The following is a 16,241-nucleotide window of genomic DNA, read 5'->3' on the forward strand; positions in this document are numbered from 1 at the left end:
ACCGCTCCTCACCTCAAAACCTCGCCGAGCCGTTCCTTCCCGAGCCCTCGCCGCCCGGACGGCCGGGCCCAGGGGCGGAGGGGACGCCTCTCGGCGGAGAGCCGGGCCGGCCACGCGGCTCTGGGGCGGTGGGGAACCACTTCGGTGCCTCGTCGGTTTCCCTCCCGGTCCCGCAAGGACCCCAGACCGCACGGAGGGCCCAGGGACGGCGCGAAGGGCACGGGGTGACCCCACCTGCCCCCCCCACCCCCCGGACGGGCCGCGGTGACAGCCGGGCTCGCCTGAGGTAAACTCGCCCCAACCGCCGCCGCGGGGGGTGGGGAGGGGAGGGGGGGGAGGGAAGCCGGGAGCGACGGGGCGGGAAGGCCGCGACCGGGCCAGGGCTGCGGGGAGGGCGGCGGCAGCCGGGCCCGCCCTGCGCGGACACCCCCGCGGCGTGGCACCCCCACACGCCCGCCCGTCCGCCCTCCGGCCCGCCGCGGGGCCCGGCGCGGCGCTGCCCGCACTCACGATGGTGACGCTGGCCTTGCGCAGGTCGCGGTTCTCCTCCTGAAGCGCCTTGCACTTGAGCTTGTAGGTCTCCAGCTCGATCTTCAGCACCTTGTTCTCCTGCTGCAGCGAGGCCAGGCGGTTCGTCAGCTCTTCCAGCCGGAACGGCGAGATCACGATCCCGCCCGCCTTGCCCCCCGAGCCGCCGCCCGCCACCGCCGAGCCGGGCCCCGCCGCCGGCCCGCCAGCCGTCAGGGGCCCCGCCGGACCGCCGCCGCTGCCGCCGGCGCCGTCCGTGTCGCTCTCGCTGGCGCTGTCCGCCATCGCCGCCGCTCCCGCCCGCCGCCGCGCCGCCAGGCGAGCAGGGGGCGGTGCCCGCCGCGCGCCGGCGCCGCGGCCTCCCCGCGCGCCAAGAGGGGCCGCCAGCCCGCGCCGCCCGCCCACAGCGCCGCCTGCCGGCCCGCACCGACACCACCGCCAGCCGCGGAGCGCACCGCGCTTCAGAGCGGCGGGTAAAAATGGCTTTATCTTGCGGTAGCGCCGGCTCAGCCGGCCCCGATGGCACCGCTTCGGCGCGGCAGACTTCGCTTAAATATTAGGTTACGGTGGCAAACAGGCTGCAGGCAAACCCCGATTGGTTTACCTCAGTATGTCGGAAAACACGCGCCTCGCTCAAACCTGTGACCCGTGTGGGAAAACCTTGGGCCCACCCGGCAGCGCCGGGCTGGACCCTCAGGGGCTCGTTTACACACAGTTCAAACAACTGAAAACCTCTTATTCTTAAAAGAATATGTCTATAAAAATAAAGCATGAACGCAGGCAGTGCTGCCCAGTGCGGGAGAGGCCACAGGGCTGCCTCATGCCGAGCTGTACCTCTCCACTCCAGAGACCCCTTCGCATGCAGAGCAGCCAGTAGCCCCCCATTTTTGGGCACTGCAGGCAGATAGCGCCAGGGACACCCCAGCACGCCGAGGCAGGGCGAGCCTGGCAGTGGTCCCAGCCCCGGCCCCCTGCCCCGCTCCCCCTCACAGAGTGAGTGACAAAATGGCATGTCAATTCAGGCCTCCGTACATCTGTAAAACTGCTTTAAATTAAGATATATTAACGCCCATCTCTCATTGCAGAGAATGTATTTTTTGATTAGTATGTGCATTAGTTCCTTTTTTAAATTATTATTACTTTGTGAAGCAGCTGATTAAAGGCACAGGCTATAGCAAGATGTAACAGAGAGTATGCACTGTTCATTATAAGGCATAACGTGGTCCGTATTGCTCCTGGATAAATTAGTCACCAAGACTGTATAATTGGTTTCTCAATTATTTATGAAAGGTCTTTTAACAACAGTAATTTTTCTGTTAATGGCAAGTAAGGATTTCGTTATCTCTAACTGCGCTACCTTTTTGTTCCATGCCACAGTAAATTTCAAATTTTACTCTTTTAATGGCTGTAATATATGAAGGAATTCCATCTCTGTAAAGTAATTATTCTTTTTGCCTGCCTGGGAATATAAGTGCAGGTCATTTTATTTTTGGTCTCTTAATCACAAGAAAAGCAGTAAAAGGGCCGTTCCTAGTTTTCAGCAATGGGTACTACTCTGCAATGCCTGTCCATGTGTCTGACCTCAGCATGTTATGCTGCCATGCAAACGGAGCTCAAAATGGGGGATGAGGAGTGGAAATGGGGGTCCCCATTCAGCTCTGTGCCAGCCCTGTCAGGGTACATTGGCTCTGAGCTTTTAGGGCTAGAAAAGGTCCTGCACCACCTGCCTGGCCCTGTGGAAACTGAGCCATACTCCTGCATCCTGTTACCTCTGCACTGAGCTTGCTGAAACCATCAAAATGTAATAATCATCAGCATCAGCCACCTTCAGCACCACCCTGGGCAGCTGTAGCCCTCCCCCAGCTGGGTTTCCCAACCCTGTGCTTCGTTAGGCTGGAATTCCTCCCAAAACATGAGAGCATTGACATCAAGAGATGCTGCTATAGATGCACAGGTCTCCACAGACCAGCTAGACGATGTCCATGAGGTCTAGTAAGACAAGCCCTACTGTCCAGGGCAGCCACCAGCTCCTCTGCCCCACAACAGCGCCTGGGCTGAGCCTCTCTGCCAGTGCGGGCTTTGCAATAAAAAGCCAGAGGGATTAAAAGAGGATTCAACAAATAATGAGCACTGTTTTGGACAGGTCATTACAATTCAATATCATTGCTTTTAAATAGGTCTGCTGGTATTCGGGAAGCTGTCTGAACACAGCCGGGTCGCAAGGAAGCATTAGTCTATGTACACACTCCACAGCACTGGTGACAGCAGGCAAGCTGGTTTGCTCTGTTGCCCCTGTCCGCATGCACACATGCTCCTCAAAGCAAACTCATTTCTGAACAAACAGGTTTGTAACTTAATGTTCTTTCTTCATCCAGCTGACTGGCTTTGATCAGCCAGTTATTTCTATTGCCTTCAGTGGAACTGCTCACGTTTGGGTGTCTTGTTGAATCAAGGCCTAAGTATTTTGAAAACCTGCATCAGCAAAACATGCATCTGCTTCAGGCTAATCTTACCCAGCAAGCCCCACGGCATGCTTAACCTTAAGCCACTTTTCAGACCTATCAATGTTAATCTTAAGTGCTTAGCTGAGAGCACTATAATTTTCCAAAGGACGTGGCCACTGCTCCCTTGGACTAGCCTGAAAACGGACTGAGAGGTGCAGGCAACATCCTCAATCCAGCAACCAGGACAGGTCAGCTCAGGCGGGATTGCATCCCCAGGATCACACCAGTCAGCTGCTGGAGCTGCCTTCAGCAGAACATTTCCAGAGTAGGCAGAAGGTGCTACAGATGGTGGGTACAGAGAGGAGGGATCTTGAGGTGAGAGGAGAGCTTTCCCCTGGCAGCTTCACCACCCCTCTCTCCTGGAGTTGCATCAGAGATCCTGCTTCCAGCCAGCACGCCAGCTTTCATAACAATGAATTTTAACTTGGCACTTCTGTAGCACTCTCCAGTTCAAAGCCATGCTGAAACATTATCTAATTAATTCACACAATAGCCCTGGAAGGCAAGAAAGGGAGGTAGTGAGCTGAGGTACTTGCCAGTGACAAACACTGACTCAGCGGAGGAGTGGGAGGAAAAATCAAGGGCCCTTGATGTTTAGATCTGAGACAGCATCCTTTTTGTCATAACAGCATTTCAGTCGTTTTAAAAACAGCACCCGTATATTTAATTACAATTACAGCCAACTACTCCAAATTAATAGATTAAACAGGAGAGAAAATTTTATCCTAATTAGCAACCCCAAAATAATCACATTCTTTGCACATCTGTAAGATGTTAACCAAACCAATTAAAAAGTGTAACTGTGGTATAAGCACAATTAGCAAAACCCCCTTTTAAAGGCTTAGGGCGTGCAGCATAGGTTGCCCTGCATGGCAGCTTCAGGGCTCCACTGCTGGAGCCCTGTCCCCCACCACTGCATGTGCAGGACAAGGTCCCCATCCTCCTTGCCTCAATTTTTTTTTATTATACAAAAAATAAATGCAAAACTATAAGGGAGCAAGGGGAGGTGTTGGTCCAAATAAAGAATCTCAAAATGTCACCAGCACTGTAATAATAGCAGAGCAGCAGATACTCAAATCAAGAAGCAGCGATAAAAAGGCAGGGCTTTATTCACAGAAACTATCACTACAGGAGGTAATGAGCAATTAGAAACAGTGTTTCATAAACTCACATCAACATATAGAAATATTTGTATAAAATACATTGCTAGGCACAAGGGTTTAGAAGAGGTGTGTTCAGAGATTTAATGTAATCTTTAATGTAGTTCCAGAGGTCCATTAATCAGCTGGAAGACCTTCTATAACAATACAATTTTATTAAAATATTCAGTAGTTATAGTCTGAAGAGAAAAAGACCAACTGAAGCTAATTAACACCAGGAAAAATTCTGTATGGTTCTCAGAGTACCGAGTTGAAATAGAGGGGGGAAAAATAAAGGAAAGACAAAGTCGCATTAAAATGCAATTAATAGGAAACATTGCTAGGAAAATAAACTGAGGGAGTTTAAAAAAAATAAATCATGACCTGTATGTAAGAGAATATTCAAAGGGGAAAATGGAGTGCATATGTGGAGATTTTACCATTGTGGAAGGGTTGTTGAAGGGGAGAAACCACGATTGGAAAGATACTTGTATGAGCAGAAAAAAACCTCAATTTGCTACTGTTGTGGATTAAAGCATCTGTTGCTGCAGGATAAAACATGTTTTCTAATAAGCATTCAGGTGAAAATAATGCCATGTGATTTGCTTTTCTGACCAACAGTTCTTTAATCAGAAACCTGTATTTGAAAAGAACTCTCTGTGCAGGATAGAGTATCTGACTATGAAAAGGTCCTGCACAGTAGACACCCAGTATCTAACACAGCTTCAGCGCTGGGGCTTTAGTTTGTATCCTTGTTCTCCCAGGGAATTTTTTTCAGAGTCTGTACTAGGTTGGTCCTGCTGGTCTGGCTGTGCTGTAATGATATCCAGTCTCTGGAAGCCTTCCAAGGAAGTTGGTGAACAGGGGATCACTGTGCATTGCTTATTTTATGGCGCAAATGGCTCTCAATAATTGAACATTAGTGTGATGGGAGAAGTACCAGTAAAATTTTTATTATAAATCTTTGCCTTCCTCCAGGACTTAGGATCAAATAAATAAAGCCGTGCACAATTAGCATACTGTTTTTAGCTGTTAGGAAAAATGTGGCATATACGTAGTTTTTCCTTGAGCAGCTCATTTTTCTGTCCTTCACTAACCTTTTTCTCTCCCAGTGACAGACTATTTTTCATGTCAAGCACTTTGTAGCAGGGTGGGTCTAACTTTCCCTTCTTCCCTCTCCCTACCCTCGGGTCTGTGTCTCCATGGGAAAACTGCTGTGCTTTCAATGATGCAAGAATATTTTCCTCCTTACTATCACGATGTTTTCTCTCCCTAGCTCACTTTAGGGTTAGAAGGGAGTTGAGCTGGGAGCTCTTCCTCCTCCAGCTCCAGTTTGGTGGGATCTGCCCTGAAAACAGAGGTCCTGTTTGCATCCGCTCCCTCCTGCTGCCCCTGACAATCCCAGCACACAACCCCAGGGCCACAGGTGCAATGGGTCAGTGGTAGCCTTTTCATGTCCCGCATGTACCTAGGAAAAAACCCAAGCCCCTTTCCGATACCCTGCCCAGCATCCCTGTACCCACCTCAGCCAGGCAACCCCCAGCCCTCCGGCTTGCACCCCCTTCCTGGGGAGAGGGCTGGTGGGCAGAGGAGCTGCCCTGAAGCCAGCATCACTGCTCCTGCAGAGCCCTTGGGCTGCATGGAACCACACATAGCTCTGCAGCTCAGGCCAGGGCAGCAGCACCTGCTTTTCTCCAGGCCAAGCTGCTCGCATGGAGTTTGCTGTTATTGTACAGGTTGCATGATAAAAATTGCCACCAATGGACTTCACTGAGTTTCATCAGATTTTATTGACTTGATCAGCCCAAAGAAACCCCAGTTGCAAACTCCTTTGATAGGGGGCATGGAAATGGTTCTGGGGGTGCGTGCCCTGCATGCCAGGCTATAGCAGCTCCTGGTAGAACATATCTTGATTTCCTGCACAGTGTGTGGTATGGACAAAGCCTGTGTTAAACAACCCCCCAGGAAATTAGCATTAATTAGCAGGGTGCTGCAATCCTGCACGTGACTGCCATTTATCCCACTAATGTCAGATCTGCACTATTGGAGCTCTTAGAATTTCTGACCTTAAAACTATTACCGGCCACAAAAAAAACGTAATTGATATTCTTTCAGAATGGAAAAAGTATGGTAGGATACTCTGCAGCATTATTATTAGGTAGTGCTAAACCACGTATCAAAGCATGAAAAGAACACTGTATTTAGCAATCGACTTTATTTTAATACATGCAATAAAAGTCCCATGACTTACAAATTTGCCTCTAAGGGCAACGTTCTCACTGGAGAAAATATGAAAAAAAGGCAAAAGTTGCACATTAGAGGTAGAGCTCTCACTCACTCCAGGGCTGTCTTCACTGTTTGCTAGTACTGGCAAGATTCCTGTTTTCCTTTTCAAATGACCATTTATACTTCAGCCTTCTTTTTCCCAAATATCCTGAGCTACTGTTGGAATCAATACCTTCAGTGCAAAACAAACCAACATCCAGAAAATCCTGTTTCTGCAACATTTAATGTGAAATTTTAAACTCTGCAAATTAAGCTACAGAGTTCGTGTTCCAGCCTTTGTCATCTCTCTTGTTCAAAGCTTCACGGAAGGCAGCAAGCTGCGACATGACCGGCTGAGTTGGAGGACTGGGATCTGCCAGCGGTGGGGACCACCCTGCCTGGGCATGTATGGCACTGTCCTGGATGGCCTGAGAGGTGCGTATCCTGTGGTCACAGACTGTTCAGGCGCTGAGCACTACCCATGGCTGGCCCTTGCTGCAAAAGCATCCCTGGAAGCCTCAAGGTGAGCCAGTAGCTACTCATGTGTGCAGTCGTGGTCAAGACCAACTGCCTGAGCTTGAAGGTGCCACACAAACCACCACCAGTGGCAGAAGACCTGTCTAGATCCCCCCGCACAGCTCTGCTACCTGCACAGGCAACCCCACTTTTATGCCTACACAAAGAGAGCTTCTGCCGTGCAGAAGGCACTGCTCCTGCCTTCCTGCTGGTGGTCACCAGAGCCTTTGCTTCCAGCTGTAAAATCATGATATAATATTAAATACATACATCTGCACACCATTTACTGGAAACATTCTTTTTCATTCAGCTGATCTGGGTACTTGCGAGTGGGAGGGAGGCATCCAGTTGGCAAGGTCTCCAGGAGGATGATCGTTGCTGTTGGACTGTGACCTGCAATAAGATGTGTTTGTTCTCCAGTAGCGCAAGTGGCATTTGCCCTCCAGACTCTGGCATGAGGACCTAGCCATCAGCATCGTACTGGCTGTATCCTGACCTAGGTAAAACGTAAATTGCAACACAGACTGGCTGCTAAAATGACGAAAATCACTTTATGTGCTGTCACTGCTTCAAAAGCTGGCAGCCCTCACTCAGAAATGCTGACAAACCAACCTGATCCGCTCTCCTGAGGCCAAGTGCTTTCCAATACAGTCAAGGAGAGCTTTGCTGACTGACCTCAGGTGATGGCTGCTTCCTGTGTGGGTCAGCAGATAAAGCAGCAGACTGAGCTGGATCTGTAGCAGTGGTGCTTTCTCAGGTACCAAGCTGGGGTAAAATACATCATCGCCATGGTGTCTTGAAAGCCACGTAGAACTGAACCCTGAGTAGTAGAATGTCTTTACTGCACCCTAGCAGAAGCCTGCAACCCAGAGCAGTGTGTGTACTGATGCTGCCTACACCACTTTGTTTCATGCCCATTTGTTATGTCGTGGTCCATCACCTATGCCATACAGGAAGTGCATGCAATATACAGGAGATGTACACTTTATTTACATCATCTACAGTGGGTTAGTTACTGGTCTGACTGATACACACTGGGGAGAAAACTGCTTTCAGTAGTGTTTTTCCTGGGTTTTGATGGAACAAAAGAAATTAGAGGAGGTCCAGCGTTATCACGTGTTGGAGAAGAGGCTGCATGTACCCCTGTTGCACAGGTCCCTTCCCCACACCCATGGCATCTCTTGCATCCCACAAGATGGATTTTCCTTAGCTTTGCTGAGGATGTGCTGGCTGCTGTGTTTTCCTCCTTCTCCTCCACCTGGGGACAGCCTGCCAAGTGATGGCTGGTCACACTGATAAGACAAGGAAGTGGGTCGGACAAAAGAAACCAAGAGGAAAAGCAGCAAAAAGCCAGAGGTGGTTAATAGCTGGCCTTGTGAAGCCACACGGCTTTAGGGTACAAGAACACTGCCAAAAACACATTATCCAAGAGTTTTAACACAATTTATTTTATGCTTAAATAATCAACTAGATCATCCAGTGTTTGTCGTTTTCATACATATGTAATTAGAGCTATTATCAATGAATGCTGTTTCCATATGAATATAATCAACAAATTAAAGTATTTCACCAAAACCCAAATAAAAATGCCCTTTAAAACACAGCAGCCTTAACAACCTAATATTACACTGCTAGGATGATTACAGATGATTGGCTTACTGAAAGATTCTACATCTTATAGCCAGTACACAATACAGTAATAATTTTACAGCGTGCTGCCAGTCTATTAGCTAATAATTTCTCTTCAGTTCATTTAAAAATATCCCAAACTCATGCTCCTTGGAGCACCAACCCACTTCTAAAGCTGCAAGCATTACCCCCGTTATAAAGCGAGAACAGATAGCACCCCCCTCCCCATAATGCAACTACTGTATATGTTATGGGTTTTAGGTCATTTCATTGAAAAATTGGCAACAGCAACAAATATTAGATGAAGGGCTTTGTGTTTACAGATAAAATCTTATTTTTCATGTTGCGGTATAGTGTTTGCAAAACTGGAAAAGATTTAATCAAAATAAGGTGAAACACATGCATCAAAATATTAGTACTCTGAAGAAAAATTTTCACAGAACTACAGAATTCCTCATTTTGGGAATCATTTAAATTTGCAGCAGATTTTAAAGATTTTTTTAAAATCAAGCTAGCGTTTTTGCATATACAAACATTATAATTGCTAATATACAAGAATCTGTGAAGATACACCCAGAATATCCCTGTAGGTGCAGCCGTTTGAGACACCTAGTTTGCTCAATGCATTTGCAATATTCTGTTTGTGATCGAAAAGGCAGTGCCTTATCAACATTTATTCTATTTTGTTAGAATTTATACAGTGTTATTTATTTACAGCAAAACTATTGATGTTTAAAAAAGAAACAAATAGTGTTTTATACCCTGACAGTTTGGGTCCAAGAAAAATAAGGCGAGCTGTTCTGGATTTTAGTAATTTTAGTGTCTTTCCATGGTTTAACCATTTCGTCTTCATACATCCCCTCGGGCCACAGGAATTTATTTCTTTTGAGATGACATCAAACTGCTTGAAAGAAGCTGTTAACAGCATGGCATCTTGTATATACACTGCATCGGTAACTGCGCACCCTCCGATTCTGTGAATGAACGTGAATTTCCATGCTCTGTAAATTGGCTCATGCTAAATTAATTTTTTTCTTTTTTTTTTTCTTTTTTTTTGTTTTTGCATAAAACCCATGCGGTTAATGTGTGGAAGCAGCAAACACACGCACACTTTTATAGGTGAATGTTTAATTCCTGTTGATTTTTCTTCCACGAGTGTCCCTCTAGAATACTGGCAGTAAAAGCACACAGTCCTATGGAAAGAAAAGATGGCACAAATCATTTCAGAATATCTCATTAGAATCCATTTCACGCCTTTCCTTGAGTAAACAGAAAAGTTCTAATTGGCATTGTGGAATTCTGCAATAGGATAAATCACACAATTTCTAGGTAAGTAGGGACATTAGTGGAGCTCCTGGCATGAAGAGAAAACGCAGCTGCAGATGTCCACGTTGCTCGTGAACTGATTTACAAATATGTTTGCAACACACTGCATTTCATCACCCCAGACAAAGTACCAGCTCATCAGATCAAATGATGACAAGGAATAGGTTCTGTCTATAGTGGAAGAAATATCATGCTTTCCAGAATGAGAACACTGCTGCTTTCACAGCACATTTTTGTTTATTGTGCACAACCATCCCCGCAGTGGTGGGAAAACCTGCACTCCTTGCACGTCCACCTCTGCCGGTCGCTCAGGGAACGTGACTGGGAGAGCCAGGAATGTGGAGTCCAGCCTTTAGGAGGCTTGGCGAAGGACAAAACGAGGAAGAGAAGCAGCCCCATCCATCTCCTGCCTGGCTTGTGTGAGTGGCACTGCGGAGACAGGGGGTCCAGCTCCTGCTCTCTTGCCTACCCAAGAACAGTCATGCAGACACGCATGTAAGGAAAGCAAGTTAGTTACATCTGTTGTACAACAGTGATGTCTTGCAGCAAGGAGGCAGGAAGCAGAAATAGAAACACACCGGCAAAGGAGAGCTGGAAGAGCTGCAGGAGCCCCAGCACCTGGGCACAGGGAAGCCTGTTTGGGAGCATGGCTCGCACAGTGCCTGCGGGATTCAGGCTGGCATGGACATGCATGTTTATTAATCAGGTCACAGGTCCACACATACTTCCCAGGAGTGCTCACACTGTCCTTCTATGCTAAAACAATCTGTCCTTGTCCACATCTATGGCTGTCATAAATCTATCCTGTTGCTAAAAGCTGCCTATTCACATCACAGCACTCACGCCAGCTCGCACTGTGCTGTCCTGCAGAATTGCATGCAGAAGTTCTTGGCTTTTCCTTTCAACCTAGGTTTCACAATGGGTTTATTTGCAATGGTGACACAGATGTTTTTACAGTAAAATCTAGTTAACATTGTGATATTTTCAAACGTTCAAAAGAAAAGCAACATCTCTGCCTCCCAAACAAGATTTTTTTTCTTTTGTGATCAAGAAACAAATTGGTTTTCTATAACAATCTCTTCTATGCAAATACATCCACTTCTGTCGTCAAATAAAATGTTTTCAATAGATTCTTGACTGGACTCACAACTACTTAATGCATATTTGGTCATGCTTATCATATCAAAGTTTGGACCACTGAGATTCATCTTAAAGGATAAAGTTTCCCCCTGAGCAAAGGTTTATTATGTAAGGAAGACTATCCAAGTTCCTCAGAGGCTCTAGCACAGAAAAGTTGCCTACTGGAAATCAAAGGAGAAATGCATCAGTGGTCATGGGAGCAAATGTGTTTCTCAGGAACCCAAACTGTGGCTTTCTGAAGGTCAGAATATGTTTCACACATTAGGCAAGGACTGCCTTATTAATGCTACTTAGTGTTAAAATTAAATGCTTCTCCCTTATCCCCAATGTGTGTTGCATGACGTTTGTATGCCAGCAGGCTCTTTATCTGCACTGTTTATGGGATTCAGTGGCCCATCATGCCTTCAGTGCCTTTGGATTCACAAACTTCCGCTGGTTCCCCCCTGCAGATTGGCAGTAGAGAAGCACTGGAGCCGACCTGGGTCACAATTTCATACAAGCAGTGTTTGTATTTGGCTTGCTTTCCTCTGTTGACCTCTATGAAGGAGAAAGGTGTGTCAAAAGAATCACCTCCCTTTTCAGAGCAGCAAGTCGCATGCAGCAGTATTACTCTATTAGTCCACATGGAAGGGCTCTCAATAAAAGCAGGAATTCAGTGGTCATGCCAGGTGGACGCAGTAGGTGATTACCAGATGCTGAAAGCACACCAGTCACCTCACAGAGCTCGCTCCTTAGGGCTTGATCTCATAATGCCCTCAGCTAGATCCCACACACTGAGTGCTGCTGCTCTTAAATGGCACTACTCGTGCACAGAAAGCCTGTACAACCAGGTGGCTTTAGGGGCTACCTTACATTGCAGCAGTTAGAAGGGACTAGTGACTGAGGACAGACTCCGCTTCTGTCCTTTACCTCCACATCACTATCTGATATGTTTTCCAGGTCCTGTTTGCAAATACGGAGACACTTCACTGGCCCTTAGAAGGACGTTGAGTTGCATAACTGCCCTGAGATCACGTGCCCGACAATGGGAGAAGCTTTTCACTCCCAGTAGATTTACTTGTGTGCAGCTCCTTCGCTGTTTGTGTTGAAGTTGACTTTCAGGAGTAGAAAGTGCTGTGCATTCCAAGCACTAGACTTTGTAAAACTCCCAAAAAACTTACGCATGCCTCAGTATTGCTTTGCTTTATGTTCCAAGAAGAAAACCACAGTTTCTATACATGAACTCAAGGCAATTTTCTGCTTACAAGGTCAAGGGCCATATATTCAGCTTTGCAGCTCAAAAGCAGTGTCAAGGTAGGAGAGGCAAGCCATTGCGTGGCCCAGGTGCTAGCCCCCGTGCTGTGCAGCACTGTCCTGGCAAAAGGCTTTAGCAGTAGAAGAAAATTGATCACACTGACCATTCAGTGGTCGGCTTTCAGCTTTCATGAGTAACTTTTCTTCTCCACGTGTCTGACTTCTTTCTTTGTCTTAACCTTATAAGCTTCTCCCTGCTTTAAAGGAAAAGTATAAACATTAACATAGTCTGCAGAGAGCGCTCATAATTATAAACCTGCTTCCAAAACAGGATCCGCATTTTGCTGTAACAGGATAAGCAAAAAGCAGTTAAATCACATCAACACTTCATTTCAAAGGTACACACAACCTACTTATCCACTCTGCTGAGCTGCAAAAGCACAGGCCTGAAATATCATCTTCAAGTAGCAAACACAGGTCTACAATTTCAGCATGATCCTGGGCTGGAGAGTCCAACTGGCAGCCCTCAGCAGAGCCCCTGCCATCAACTGCAGCAAGATTCAGTGCCACTGTCAAGGAAAATCACCTTTCCCAACTAGCCTCCTGGGTCAGCTGGGATCAGTGGACATTTCCAACAGCACAGGCCATGGCTGCTCTTATGATGTTTCACAATGTCTGTGCTTTAAAGTGAGTTAGTAATGGAATAAAGGGAGGGAGGAGGAAAGCCAGCAAAACCCACTGCCACAGCAATACAGAAGTAAAACCAACGACAGTGACAAGCAGTGCAGGTTTCAGTGTCTTTAAAACAGCAAACCCCAAAATAAAGTTCATCTTTGCTCATTAAAAGCAGCTCAATAATCATCTAAAAATAAATACTCCGGTAATCACAAGCCTCATTCACATCAGAGAAAGGCGTCTGTTTACATGTGGTTATCGGCAGAATTTACCCCTTGGGTGATCCGCATTGATGTATTTGTAACTATTTGTAGCTTCCGACTAATTTAATCTGGTGCAGCAAATTGAAAATGTTCCCCCTTTGCTGGGCAGGATTTGTTTTTTCCCTGATAAAGGACTATAAAAGGGGGATGGAAATATGTTTGTTTCAACTCTCCTATTTCTGTATTGTCATCCCTCCCCCCTCTTATTTTTTTTTCTCTTATTTTTTTTTTTTTATTACCAGCAGATAAAGAGCACTTGTTATCTTTCTTTGTTTCTTAATCTGTTTTCACTCAGACAAAAATTCCATTAACCCCAATGACAACTTTAAGGGAGCAAGGACTTCCCAGGGCCATGTGCTGAGGAACAAGGCATGAGCTCCCCTGAAGCCATTTGTCTCCAGAGGTGCTGCCCGTTCCCCTGAAGCCTCCTTGGGACAGAGGACAGCTTGAGGCACAGCCTTCCCTGTCTGCACCTGCTCATACCCTCAGAGACCCCCACAAGATGGGCTGGGATGAACAGGCCTGCCCTTCCCACTGCCCTCCTTTATTTTTAGGGGTGCTAAAGGCTGGGCATAGTCTGGCCCTGGAGAAGGAATTCTGATTTTATTCACCAGGGATGAAATCTTGTCTTGGTGCTTGCCTATAGAGGATGCCATTGCTTGGATACCCTGCAAACCCTCAGTCACTAGCACACAGGTATTATGCATGTAAGTGAGAAGCCGGTAGGGACCAGACTGCAGGTCATTCCTTTGGGCTGGTAAAAAAGCAACACGCTACCCCTACAGGTGTAAGGCACAAGTTCTGCAAGGGCTTAACCAAAGCCAGAGACAGGGCTCATCCTGATGGCACAAACCAAGCCCCAAAACAATGGTTTAAGCCTGCTGCCTGTTATAAAGAAACAGACCTTAATGCTTCTGAAAGAATTCAGAAGCATTGACACAGCCCCTGCCTGCACACAGCACTGACAGAGACCCCCCTGCCCCATTACCCAAACACACAACTTGTCAATAACTGCAAACACCGCACTTTGCCAAGGCTTCTTGTTAAATGCAAACCCCCAGCCTTTTAGCAGCACTTTCTAGCAGTCAACACAACCCTCTGCATCTACTGTTATTTCCTGGTAGTCCCCGTTCCATTACCATTTCACCAACTCTCCTCTCATGGGGGATAACAATGCGTCTTAACACCTTCCGGGTGATCTGTAGGAAGCAATACATGAAAAGTATTGATTTTTTTTCCCCCTCGATTCTAAAGGGAGAAAGTATGTTAAAAGAAGTTACTTGAATGCAAAGAATCAGCAGTGATGTAATTCATTATTACTTTTCTCGTGATGACGTTGCCTTCTTCGTCGGTAAACTGTTCTTCTGTTACAGATTCACCAGGAATGTTTTTTGCTTCCTCACCCTAAAGAACGTGTTATAAGATTAGCAATACAGCCTATATTCTGTCAAACCCACACATACTTCCACACCAATCCAAGCAACAAGCACATGCTAGCTTCAACTTTATATAACAGTTTGCTTTATGTCACACAAATAGTATGAAAGCCTTGCTCATTTAGCATGTCAATACCTGTGCATTTATTGTACAGAATGTGTCCTTAAAACCTGTAGTGAGCTTCTAGCACATTGCTCTTATTAACTAATTCATGACATGAAGCTGCCCGGGCAACAAATCGTCTTGTGGTCCGTGTGACTCCTATGAGATGGAGGCACAAATTCCTGATGATACAATCTCTAATCAGATATCCATTAGTTTTCCCTAGCCAGTGGGTGCCCAGAAACATGGTCTAACACCAAAATAAGGTGGAGGAAATTTGGGATTTAAAAAGCCCTGCCTATAGCTTGCATCTTAAACACACGCACAAAAGACAAGACTTCTGAGTGTTTACAAAATGCAGAAGGGTATCTTATGTGACACTTCCTGGCACGGTAACGCCTGCTGACCTGCTGAGAAGCCCCAGCCTGGTGCATGACTTACTGAAATCAGCAGCACTTCTTGTAGTACCAGCAATTTATAGGACCAGCATAAATAAATGCAAATGCAGTTTCCTAACTGCTATGCTAGTGACTTAATGCCACTACAAGAATTATTGATCAAATTATAAATAAATCACATTAGAGTGTAAGGCTAGCTGGCAGTCATAAACTTATGCTCCATAAGACCTCTGGCAGTTTTACCTCCAAACCTGGTTGCTGAAGCAATCACTGCATTTAATGCTTTGAAAATATCCATTGACTGTGCTTACTTATTTCGTATAAATAAAACAAATATAATCATAATACAGCTGGCCTACATATGAAAAATTTCTACATATAAACAAATAAGCCTTTAAACAAACAAGCAAAAAAATCCTTAAAACTTTTATTCTCTCCTCACCCTCAACCCACTTAGTAAGAAATGGCAACTAGAAAGAGGAAGCAGAAAGAAACATTGCATAAAACATGTTATCTCAATATTAACAACAAAATAATATTTGAAATGAGATTATTACAGCTCAATATCAAGCTTTCATAATGCTTCCACACACTAAGTAGCACAGGGTAAACAAAATTCCTATTTACTGTCGTCTATATGCTACAGTCGTCTATATAAGCTCCTGGCACTGCTCTATAATGAACAAATATAGTGATGCTATGTTTATTTTTTTTTTATCTGTTTTGCCTACAAACACTCCTTTTTCAAAAAGTACATTACAGGAGGTTTGTATGCTATTTCTGAGCTCTAAACTGAATAAATCTTTCCTTTTGTTTACAAGCCATTTGTGGTCTTTTCTATTGCCAAGTTTTCCCATTTTCCTCGCTTCAGAGGGATTGCAGCAGGCAGAAGCCAGAGGGGAGCACTGAGAAGCAGAGCTCTGCCGCTACCCGAGTCCCCAGTCAGCATTTGTCATTATTCGGAAGTACAGAATTTTTGCTTATTTCGTATTGAAAGCTGTAACAAAATCACCGCTTGGTAATTAAGTAATTAAACAGTTTCAGACATTTTACATGTCTTTTTCCCTGCGCTTTCACAGGCTGTGT

The 16,241-nt window shown here is 46.0% G+C and overlaps 2 protein-coding genes across 26 annotated transcripts in view; both read right to left on the reverse strand.

Annotated features, from left to right (window-relative positions):
• CCDC6 (coiled-coil domain containing 6) overlaps positions 1–916 on the reverse strand; it is a 50,385-nt gene extending 49,469 nt beyond the window's left edge. For both annotated transcript variants that reach the window (XM_030488905.1, XM_030488906.1), the window contains exon 1: positions 511–916. In XM_030488905.1, coding sequence (XP_030344765.1) covers positions 511–813 — 303 coding nt within the window. In that variant the 5' untranslated portion in view covers positions 814–916. The remainder of the gene's footprint in view (positions 1–510) is intronic.
• Positions 917–8,376: 7,460 nt separating this feature from the next.
• Positions 8,377–16,241, reverse strand: part of ANK3 (ankyrin 3) — a 373,667-nt gene continuing 365,802 nt past the window's right edge. For 18 of the 24 annotated variants that reach the window (XM_032919982.1, XM_032919983.1, XM_032919992.1 and 15 more), the window contains 3 exons: positions 14,539–14,622; positions 12,445–12,537; positions 8,377–9,774 (listed from right to left, as the gene is read on the reverse strand). In XM_032919982.1, coding sequence (XP_032775873.1) covers positions 12,469–12,537; positions 14,539–14,622 — 153 coding nt within the window. In that variant the 3' untranslated portion in view covers positions 8,377–9,774; positions 12,445–12,468. The remainder of the gene's footprint in view (positions 9,775–12,444; positions 12,538–14,538; positions 14,623–16,241) is intronic. The other 6 variants (XR_003991754.1, XM_030488898.1, XM_032919984.1 and 3 more) reach the window with 1 other exon arrangement.

This window comes from Strigops habroptila, chromosome 5 (genome assembly GCF_004027225.2).
Source record: "Strigops habroptila isolate Jane chromosome 5, bStrHab1.2.pri, whole genome shotgun sequence".
Classification (NCBI taxonomy): Eukaryota; Metazoa; Chordata; class Aves; order Psittaciformes; family Psittacidae; genus Strigops; species Strigops habroptila.